The sequence below is a fragment of the Limulus polyphemus genome, unplaced genomic scaffold, assembly GCF_000517525.1.
Source record: "Limulus polyphemus unplaced genomic scaffold, Limulus_polyphemus-2.1.2 Scaffold1498, whole genome shotgun sequence".
Lineage (NCBI taxonomy): Eukaryota > Metazoa > Arthropoda > Merostomata > Xiphosura > Limulidae > Limulus > Limulus polyphemus.
In genome coordinates, this window is record NW_013667108.1 from 23,448 (window position 1) to 35,677 (window position 12,230).

Consider the following 12,230-nt stretch of genomic DNA (forward strand, 5'->3'; position numbering starts at 1 on the left):
GTAACACTACATTCAAACTAGCTAACTGAAATAAATAAATTTTGCGAAATAAAGCTTACGTAACACAGAGGCAGCAACATGCAGTTGAGGCAGTCAAACGTCGCTAAATTCCTTAGTGAGCCAATCAAAATTAAGATCATTCGTGAAATGAGTTCGTGGTGTATTCATAGAATAACTCTTTGTTTGTAATTAAGCATAAAGCTACACAATGGGCTATCTGTGCTCTGCCCACCACGGGTATCGAAACCCGGATTCCAGCATTGTAAGTCCGCAGACATACCGCCGTGCCACTGGGGATCCATAGAATAACTATTGGTAAACATCAGTTAGATTAACAACTTCTAATATATAGAAAAACCAGTGCGTTTTGGTAACACTACATTCAAACGATGGCTTGTATGTTATGTCACTTAGTAACAAAAGTATAACCTAATATTGTTGTTAGTCTGTGTACTGAAAGTATAAAATGAAATGTATTGACAACAAAACTGAAAAAATAGTTGTTGACTAGCTGGAGTATCGTCCACTGGACGGAAGTTATTTAAATTTATGATTAATAAAAGATTATCTTAGGACATGAACAGTTGCTACCCTTATATATAATTGTAAAAAACGCCCATAAAAATGGCAAAACACAAAATGTGAAACCGCAAGTTTGCATGTATCTTCCTATTAGACCCAACATACCTTCGAGCCAAATTTGGTGAAGATCTGTGAACAGGGGGCGAAGTAATGGTAAAAAACTAAAAAACGCCTATAAAAACCGCAAAACGCAAAATGCAATACTGAACATGGACCTAATGAATCTCCATACAGATTTTGATGAAGGTCCATCCACATCCTGCAAAGTAATTACATGGATATACAACAGACAGTACTATCATATTTATATAGATGCATTCATGATATATATATATATGTATGTATAGTCTCAAAGCAACCTAAATAAGAATAAAACTGAAAATAAAACTGAAAAAATACGCAGCTAATTAGTTATTTAATTAGTCATTTAAAATAGTTTTCAAAGCATTATCGCTGTTATTTAGCTTCATAAACGTTTTCTAGGTTTCTCAACTCCTTTTTTAGTTAGTTTTTTTTTGTAGCAGTAAAACAAACAAGATTTTTTAAGTGGGACATGCAATACTATGATTGAAGTGTTGTTAATAGTTTGTTAAAATATATAACTTAAACATGCCATTTTTCAATAGATTGGCGATGTTTCTTATTAAAGTTTGTTGAATATTATATTAATTTCAAAGTCAATAGGGAATAACACAGGAAAATGGTTTAATCTTTACCGGACTGTATTTGTGAAAAAATTCATTTCGCCTTTTAACTTAAATTTTGTGAGGTTATTTGTCGTCTGCTTTTGTTCCTAGTTAGTTTTAGACTTCAATTTAGGCTTAAGTAATAACTGTAAGTAGCCCAGGCCGAAAAGTCAATATTTATATTTCGCTGTAATCATAAGGTCTACCAGCTAGTAACGAATTTGTTATGACAAGCAGATGCAATATACTTAAATTTTTGCTTTTCGATTACTATGTGATTTATAAAAAATGTCATCAAATAATCACATATAGTTGTAACTTCTAATTTGTATGTGATATACATATCAAGACTAAAGTAAAGATCAAATGACTGGCTTAGGCTTAAAATAGGTTAGGCTAAAATAGCCTAAATTAAACCAAGTAGGCTTACGTATGCTCATAGAATTAGAAAGAAGTTTGCTTTTTTTAACTGTGTATCTCATACTTGGAGTCTTAGTTTCTGCAGGTGGTTGATTTGTAACCTCAATGCGAATTATTATTATTGTTGTTAGAACTAATCCATCTGCCAGGAGCTTATAGGAATTTAAATTCAAAAAATAAAATAGGCCTAACATACTTAAAAGCGTTAACATGAAAGTGATCACTAAGACTAAAACTAGTAGTAATAGTAGGAATTGTAAAAGTTGGGAAATGGAGGAAATTGTTAAATGTTAGGTGAGTGTATAAAATATATTTGACTTATAAATATTATAAGCTATAAAAAAAAGCAAATCTTTCTTTTTTGTTGTTATCAGACACAAATTAAAAGCAATTTCTAACGTTTATAATAAATCAATATCACTATCAGACCTTTCATAAATTGCAGAATCTCATGGAAAATCATGTTAACCACGTATATGATATTTACTTTTAAAATTCAATCTGAAATTTATTGTGCATTATGATTATGCACTCATATCTAAATTTAATAATCAGTTAATTTTTATCCTCCGGTGGGTCAGCAGTAAACCTGAAAGCTTATAACACTAAAAAGTGGGTTTCAAAACCTGTGGTGGGTACAGCACAGATATCCCATTGTGTAGCTTTGTGCTTAACAACAACAAAAAAGAATAACAGTTAAGTTTTTTTCTGTTAAAGTAGATATCAGTGTTACTGGTTTATTGATTCAGGAGAACATATACTTGTTTTTCATATTATGATTATACCATTCAAATTTATCTGGATTTTAAATATAGAATTGACATGTTTGCAATTTATTAATTCACATTAAGATGTTTTGTATTTTATTTATTACCACTTTTTGGAGATATCATTACAATATATTTACAACACACTTTAATATTCTGATTCTGTTTTGAACAGATTCACATGGATCAACCACTGAATAAAGAGAGAGGTTATTATTCAGAATTGATTTCCAAAATAGATGAAAAAGAACCCTTTCCACAAGAAATTAATGTAAGTATGTGGCCTTTGCTGAAATATGTTTCATGAAATTAAATAAAGAATGGGTAGGTAATATGTTTGAGTCTTTAGTTCTGTAACAAATAAGCAATTTGTAATATAATAATTATATCCTTGTAATAACTTTTTGATATTCTTAACATTATTAATTAAAATATGAAATATAACAGCTAAGGTAAAATTAAATATAATTTTGTTTTTACTGAGATATCAGCCAAAAAATTTTGACATTTAAAATATCACAAAAGAGTACTTACAGTACCAAGATAAAATATAAACTCTGAAGTTTTTGACTGATGACATTTTACATACATATTTACAGTTCTAAATAAATGACCACTGGAAACCTATTTGGAATGGAGAATCAAAGCATAAATAGTGTAGATTTACAGTTTATAATAGCTAAAGTATAAATAATTACAATTTCATTAATTATTAATACTTTTAATCATGGGGGGATACTAACCTCTTCCCAGTGTGTAGGCTGAGGTGTGCTAGACAAAATATTGAGGGTGCTGCACGTACATTTTGTGGGCATACATACTGTAGTATTTGGGAAGTGGATCAGCTTCAACATTAAGAATTGTTCATTGGGTGCATGGACTGCAGGGTAGGCTAAGACACATTTTGGGGTAGCTTAAGTCGCAGCAACACCCCCCCCCCCCCTCCTTCTCTTACTGTCTTTCCTGCTTTTAATAAATACCAGAAATCACTATCTAGAATATATACCTGTAATTATTTTGAGCATTTTTTATTTTCTTTGTGGGAAGCCTAATTTTAGGATAATGTATAATGTGAAGTCTTTATTTCCCAAATGTGAGGTTACAACATTGGTGCAAATATGTTTAATGTTATCAATATAACACATTTTGTACTGGTAAAGGATCCAAATTGTGGATCAAAGTAAATATTTTTACAGCTTAATGATAAGGTGTGTTATAAATATGATGAAAATAAAGCATTATTCAAAATATAGTAATATCAGCTACATATACATCATATAGAATATATATACTCTGTTTGAAATATTTTACATAAAATTATATTTTTTGAATATCTTTTCTTCCTTGTTAATAATCGATTATTGATTTGTAGAAATTTAAGATTCATGGAGCCACACAATTTCCCAGCAGATGTCGTGCAGCAGGAACAGAGAAGTACATCCCTGCAGGTAGTGGACAATCTCTGTTAACAAGATAATGTATTTCTTATACTAACTTTTTTAAATGTAACTTTTATGAAACTCGCTTGAGGAGAAAATTTTGTTTTTAAGCTGTATTATATAAATTTTTTCATGTCCAAATTGTACAACTATTTATTAAGCATAGAGCTTTAATGTATTATCACTTGAAGTGCTGCTATTGCAGCAAATGTTGTTCCAAACAGTTATTTGAAAATTGCAGTTTTCAGTGCTCTAGCTATGACAAGGCACAATTACTATTATTCAATAATATCATTAGCACCCATAAGTTTATCTTTATGCAAAACAAGTGTCAGCAAATATTATTTATTGTTGTTTAAAGTGCATAATCCTGAAAAACACAAATTCTCTACACTTTACAGATATTCAAGTACTTTTGCATCTCAAATTACACCATATTCATAAGTTCAAACAATTGAATGTCAGAAATAGCTTTAACACCTGCCAGTAAAAAGTACATTAAATATGTAAAATTGATTATATAAAAGTAATAGAGTTGCAAACAAAAAAATGCACTTCATGGATTAGAACATAACTACTTCTGAGTTCCACTCATGTGCAGGTGAATTATGAAGTGTATTCAGTATGTGGACATCATACTTTTCCTTCTTTTTTGCAACAGGGTAGGTGAAGGGTTTGAAAACTGGAAATATCTTACTTACAAAATAAAACATGCCTCAGGTCTCAAAAATACCTTATGGTGCTTGGAATCATTATTCCCGCCTACATATTTTTTGTTTTCTTTTATCTTAGCTTTTATAAAATTACTACACAAATGAATTTTACAGATAATCTGTTTGACACTAAATTTCATGATTAAATCAAATATATGACACCATCCCTGTGTTACTGGAAACTATTAAAATGGAACATGTGATAATTTAAATTTTAATAGATTTTGTAAGAAAGTTTACTTCTTTTATATTATAGCAAAATCTAGACTATTTTTGGGGGTGTTAGAATAGTTTGTACACATGAATCATATCCTAAAAGGCCTCACAAAAATCATGACTGGAATAAATTAACACATTTTTTTTTTTTGGTATTTCTTTATAGAAATACTTAATTTTGTTAATATTATGTGGTAATGAACAATATTAGATATATGAAAATATTCTGTTGTTTTCTTATCTAAATTAAGTGTGGTATGTTTTAAATGTTTCTGACTGAAAATATTATAGAAGATCTTGGGATTAAAAAAAATGAACAATTTGATTACATAATATTAGGAATGCACCTATGAATATTGTCTTTTTATTTATATTTTTAGTATCATCATTTTCTGGACCAAAGGACTTCAAAAGCCTTCAGAGAGAGTTGTCTAAAGGAATTCAGGGACCAACCACTGAGATAATTGATGAAAGTGTAAGAATAGCTGTGTTTATGTATGTTTGTAGCATTTTATAATATATATATAAAAAAATTATATATATTTCGAAACAAGTTCTTGAATTAATTTTTTCTTCAGCTGAATGTAATTTATGACAGATCTACTTATCTAGTTCAAACAATCATATTTTTTTCTCTTGGAATTTAGGTGGATGTATCTTTGGTAAGATTAGTGTTCATATGTTTGATAATGGAACAAATGTATTTCATTGTTTTTGATTAAGCTACTAATACATTAGAGCTGAAGTAATGTAGACTGTGAAAACATGTTTTATTAATTTATTGCAAATCAATGATGATTTCTTCTCTTCACTATCTTGAAAGAAAAACTTTCTATACCAGTTATTAAATATCTTTCTATTGTTTTTATGTGAAGTATAAGAACAAAATGCATTTGTAATATTATTCAATTTATTCAGGTTTCTTTTCAAATTTTGTTTGAGGCTTAATCAGGTTTATTTCTTAAGTTATTCTTTATTACATGCATCTTGGTTTTATTTAGAGAAAAGAGCCAAACATAAAGTTTTTTTTTGTTGCAGTGTATTATTCTATGCCTACTCCTTCCCTTCCTCTTCTTACTGTTTATTGTTACTTTATTACTAAAGATATGGTATGGGTTGTCTGTTCTATTAGGATGGCTATGCAAGGTAATGTTCAACTTATTACAGGATGTTAGATTTTCATTAGAACTGTCATATTCAAAGACAGTATATATATGTTTAATTTTCAGGTGTATAAAATTGTTAGGCATTTAGATACATGCCTTTAAGGGTGGAATAATAAGATTAAGATTAAAACTAGATTTTAAAATATTCAGGTTGCTAAGTATAATCATTGGAAGCTCTGTTCTAAAGTTGTTCTCAAGTGAAATTATTTCTGTTAAAGAATTGATTCTTGACTGGTGTTTTTTAGGTGATTTCATGCAAAATACAATTTAATAGTATCGAGCATTGGAGAGCACATAACTGGGTGATGTATTTTTAAACTTTGTCTTCAAAATTCCAACTTTGCTTTATATTTCCTCCCACAGTGAAATATGAGTTTGTTTTATTTTTCAGATCAGTCAGTCATCTGCTGTCCCTAAGATAACAAACAGTATCATTACACATTTGGTTTCCCAACTCAACATAAGTTAATCAAATCACTGAGACACTACACACTTATCCATATTCTCCCAAATTGGCATGCATAATATAGGCATAAACCAGTCAACACTCTTGATCCAATTGCTCCACAGAGTGTGTGTCAATGCCAATTACATGCATTGGTTGTTACTGAAAGTTTGTGCGAAAACAAAAATATAAAGGTTGACTATATGTTGTACTGATAGACATAATTGGATGAATTATTATCAGTGAATTATGGAAGGGTATTAATAATAACTGGGAAGGATGTCATATGTCTTTTTTTTTGTCACACAGAGTGCTTTATTTTTTATTGGATTACTTGTTATATGAAGTAATTGTTAATTACTCTAAGTATATACCATAAAGAAAAATCATTTGATATTGCCCTGACTCATTAACTTACAGATATAATTGCATTTTAAGCATGTGATAAAATCACACTTATATATATTTTTGCCCATAATGGTATTAATTAGCTCAAAATGTTTGCAGCAAATTGGTTAAGCATTAAACCTTCATAATAGTCTAACTCAAGTTCTGATACAATACCTTACCTTTCTCACATAATAGCCTTTTTGTTCAGTGCTACGCTCTGTATGTGCAGTTTTTTGGCTTACCACTAGCCTTGATACTCCCACCTATCCCCATGTGTTTACCTGTGGCACAGCTGCATTGTAGCATGCAAATAAGCATCAAATAAAGCAAATAAAGTCCTCTATCAACAGGAGTGCAATATAACCTCTTGGTGCAGATGACTCCCTTTATACTGTAGAACCCAGTCTTCACTTCTTGATTTGGCATACTAGAGTGCAGATGTGCCTAATATGTGCTCGTGTTTTCTTTGCTTTTTTTATTTTAGAATATTTTGTGGAACAACTATTTTTGTTGTTTTCTGCTTATTCATTTTCCATGAAAGTTCATGACATTTCACTTCTTGTTTAAGAAGACACATGCTATCTACATGCACATGTGCACCCCCCAGGGATACTAAAAGAACATCTCAAAATGGATATGTGAGCTAATCCTTATAATAATGCAAGTTAGAAGAAAATATGAGTTATTACAAATGAATTAAAGTAAAATACTGTATTAGTAAAAGAAAGTAATTAAATTGAAAACAATTATTTAACGTTAGTATTTGCTCAAGGTCACTTGTTATCTATGAGTTGAGATGTATGTCTATGAGCAGAATAGGTGTAGTCTCAATAGAATGACAAGGAACAAAGGCAATTAGAATGACATCAATTTAATACCTTTTTAATTACTTGTTATGTGAAACCTGCACATATACAGAATAAATTATAAATTCAGAATAATACTATATAAAAATAGAAGAAGATAGAAATGCATGGTATATTTATACACCACAACAGTATGTGCATAAAGTACTTACATTCAGCTTAATTACAGTGCTCGGATATGGTAAGTGGCTACCAGTGCGTTGTGCAACCATTTGGACAATTACTGGACAAATACTTACAAAAGATTTAAGTTCTGCGAGTTCCTATGTGTGTAAACAGTTACTGTTTTACTTTTTCAGTCAAAAAAATGTTAAAAAATATACATATATATGAAGAATAATAAGCCAGCTCATATTAACAAAACAAAATTTTGTAGTTGACTATCTGTCTGCACATGTTCTTATCAAAGTACCTGTAAAACACCTGCTTCATAGAGTCCCATCCTATTGAGTCATAATACACACATTAACATAACTTATGTAATGAATTTATAAGATAATTAATTTTTGTTCATGTTAAGTGATGCATTGGTAAATTAGTGGGACTTGTGTGGGTGTACTATCACCATTTAACATATAAAATATAAGTTACAGGCACAAGCTTTAAATGATGATTTGAGGAATTTAGAGAAGAAAGAAAATATGGTACCCAAATTCAAAATATAAAATAAGTTACCAATGCGTTACTCAAAAATACCTCTACCTCCTTTTTCTAGTCCTCTTTTCTGATTTTTGTACTAGGCTAATATCTATGGTGAAGTATGAACTTATAATGGAATTTAAAAAGAAACAAAAATAAGTCATACTACTTTGAGTGATATATTTCTTAAATAATGGATTTACTATTTATCTTGGTTTATAATAGGAAGTTAATAATAATTCTTATACTTACACATATAGGACTTTCCAAAGAGTGCTTTTTTGCCCAAAGTTCAAATACCTTATGAAATTCCTTATGGGCAATGTCCAAGAAGGGTTGCTATTGAAAGGTAAGAAATATTCATAGTTTATAATGTACCAAAATAAGCTACTATATCAACTTTGCATCTTTATCTATTAAATAATTTTATATGTAGTTAGAAATTGTTAGAAATATTATATGAACTCCAAAAGATAAAAATAGCACAGACTATTTTTTGATTTTCAGGTAAATATTTATATTTTACATGCTAATCAAAGTATTGAATAACAAGTAAATTATATTGTTGTAATCATTCATCTACTTGCAGTCTTATATTTTAAACAGTTGTGATACAGACACATCTAAAAGTCTGTCTTTGCTAAAAAAAATAATTTTCATACTGTAGTATGAAATATGCAAGTAACAAATATCTCACTTGATAATTGTATATATTTCATACCTACAGAATTTAAAATTTTTTTCAAGTTTTGGTTGAGGTTATGTGCTAATTTAAGTCATCCCAAGGTGTATTCTGTACTATGATCATTCTTATAAGCAAGGTACTGTTCATGGAATAAATTTATTGTATCCTGTATTTACTTGTATATATGGGATTGTTCTATGACTTCACATGGAGCAGAGATATACTTTCTGATTCTTCAGCTACAGAGAGAATGTGAATTGTGAATGAAGTTTGGCATTTTTAACATGTTTGTATTATCTAAATTAATGAAACAAATTATATAAGCCATTTTATGTTTTATACTGAAATAGTATAAAAGCCCATCAAAAATGATGGGAAACTATTGTTGAACAATTAATGAAAATTATAGATTTTTAACTAAAGCAAATTTGTTTGTATCTCCAAGATGCACCTACTCTTCACTTATTTCATCAGTCTCAAAGTAATTCTTTAATCACCACATTTTGAGTAAAACTGTGGAGAAAAATGAAATGTTATCATGAACAAAAGTACGTGTGCACTCAGAAAGAGATTTAAACGGCACTCTTGAGCCTTTTCATTGTATTCTAGGTCAGGAAGTAGAAAACATAGTGCGGACATTCTGACACAAATTTTCAACTCTTTCGACTGTACAAAGGATAAAAGATATTTGATAGTAATAAATTACTATCAATTACATAAATTACATTTATTTTTCTTCATGTTTTAAAGCCAAGTAGGTAACATATGTGTTAAAATACCAAAAGAATATTCATTAATTAATATTAATTCAACACTTAAAACTTTTTGAACACTGATTCTTTAATGTTAGTAGGCCTATTTGTAGTCTAATTTAATACATAAACATAATGTAAAGCTTAGCTGAAACACTATTTGGTAAATTTTATTTTGCTTGCGGCTATAACTCAATGTCATAAAACTTCTGAATTAAACTATTTTGCTGTTATGTCACCGAAATTATCAAAAAAAAAGAATAAAAAACAAACCTTTCTAACAAACCAACATGAATATTGAACATTCAACATAAACACCATAGTTGATCTAATAACGATCAGGTGAGAGTTTTGTTGCTAAGAAATTAACAAAAAAGTGTAAAAGCATTCTCAATAGAGTGACAAAGGGAATAACCCTATTATAGTTAGTGATTATACATCATATGATCTGTTCTTGTTAAATACAAAAGATAAACATAATATACTACAGAGGGTTGATTATGTTATATTAAACCGATTTTGAATATGCAAATCAGAAAGTCACAGCTAGTATAGAATTATAGTGGAATGGGAACAGAATATATCACAACTACATTTTAGCATTTTGTAGGTAGTGTGAGGCCATCAAAAATGTATTGCTTTTGGAAAGGATATGTATCGTACCTTTCTGAAACAAAATGCTTATACACTTACATCATAAAGATGTGTTCAGATTGGGGATTTAGAATTTCCAAGATGGAGATATCTTTTGTACTTAAAGCATTGAAAACAAAAGAATATGGATCAATTGGAGCACCAAGACCATCCAAAAAGAGACCTGCAACAATTAATGCTACAGTTATGATAAGAAAAATGTAGTGTTTTGTATCAAGAGAGAATCCATCAATACAAAGGTCAGTAACAAAAGCTGTCCATATGCCCCAGGCTAATAGAGTATGGGCTCACCAAGATAAGACTTCCTGTCATACCTCCCATTCAGCTGTCACATATCTCAAGCAGCTGAAGAATGAAACAAGTATGGATTTCTGCACAATCAGACTGTTGAAATGGACACTGAGATACCATCATCCTTGTATCTTAGATGGATTAAAGAAAGCAACAGAGAGTAGTGATATGGTTTTGACCTGAAAACTTTATGATGAAACCTCTTGCTATGAAAACTATGCCAGAAGGCTATTGACAAAATGCATAACTATCAGATTGAACAGACATTGTGATGTGGATTTTAATAATGTAGTTAGGCTTCAATATCATTTTAATATCAAATATTCAACCTCTGTATTTTTATATGTAACTTATTTTAATATCATGATGGAATGACAATATAGAAATGAGATAAAACACATCTTGAGATAAATATTTTTTCATTACATTTTTGACAGACTGAGAAGGTATTATGGAAGTCAGAATATTGAATCACTTTTGCTTGAAGAGGGAATTGAGACCCATTATTTGCAACCAAAATCTTCTTATTCATTATTACCTCCTGCCACAAATGTGCAAGGAGACACTAAGAATTTCCAAGATCCATTATCTTCTTTAGCCTTACAGTATTTTGATGATACAGAGTATGACTGTAGAAATCCTACAGAATGGCTAAGCCTTGGTTCTGAAGATGGTATTCAAAAACCTGTACCTGGAAAAGCATTTCTGTCTGTTGAAGGTATGTTTGATAGATTTTTAATTGTTAGATTGATCTGACTTGTCTAAACAATAGTTTAAATTACATATATATTTGGTATACAAGTGATGTTTTTAATTAAATAAAAATATTAATGTTCTTATAACGGTAAATTCTCATAAGGTACTCTCCTTCCGCTCACAAGATAAATGTTCTCGTTTTTTGTTGCCCTTTATATGAAAACTTTTTCAGAAATGCATGCCACAAGCCTTCATCTTCCCTCTGTTGGAATCCAAAGTTCCAACACGTCTTTCATGTAAATCATCATGCATCACTAATCCAATAATAGAAGAGCACTACTATCACATGATGCATGTGACTCCCTCTACTCGCCATTACGGAAGCATCACTTCTTGTTTGGCAGCTGTCGAGTTCAGACTTCTTTTTTACATTGTTCAGTTACCTTAAAGTGGTTTATTTTTTCATTTTTCATATATTTCTTAACTTTATTTACTACACTTCACAGTTGTGGAGTTAATATTTTAATAAAGCATTACTTTCTTGTATTTTCCACTTATGAATTCCAAAGTTACAGTCACCACTTTGAGTACTTTGCCAGCATCTGATGCCATATTCTCAGCCACGGGTGTGGGTGACCCATTAAGGGATATATCATCGCCCATTCAACAGGAGATTGTGTGGTATATGAGCCAGCGTCTCTCATCTACTTCTGCCCCACTTCCTCCTGAACCTTTCAGGCCAGGCTAGGCTGAATACGATTTTGACCATTTGCCCCCCCCCCTAGAGTCTGCCGCTCCTTCCTGTTCACTACCTGATGATTCA

General features: G+C 30.3%; 1 protein-coding gene across 1 annotated transcript in view; it reads left to right on the plus strand.

The window, feature by feature from the left end:
• The first annotated feature begins 791 nt into the window (after positions 1–791).
• Positions 792–12,230, plus strand: part of LOC106463845 (dynein heavy chain 1, axonemal-like) — a 233,622-nt gene continuing 222,183 nt past the window's right edge. Inside the window, 6 exon segments of the mRNA XM_022391464.1 lie at positions 792–848; positions 2,631–2,726; positions 3,828–3,903; positions 5,204–5,298; positions 8,590–8,678; positions 11,149–11,429. Coding sequence (XP_022247172.1) covers positions 792–848; positions 2,631–2,726; positions 3,828–3,903; positions 5,204–5,298; positions 8,590–8,678; positions 11,149–11,429 — 694 coding nt within the window.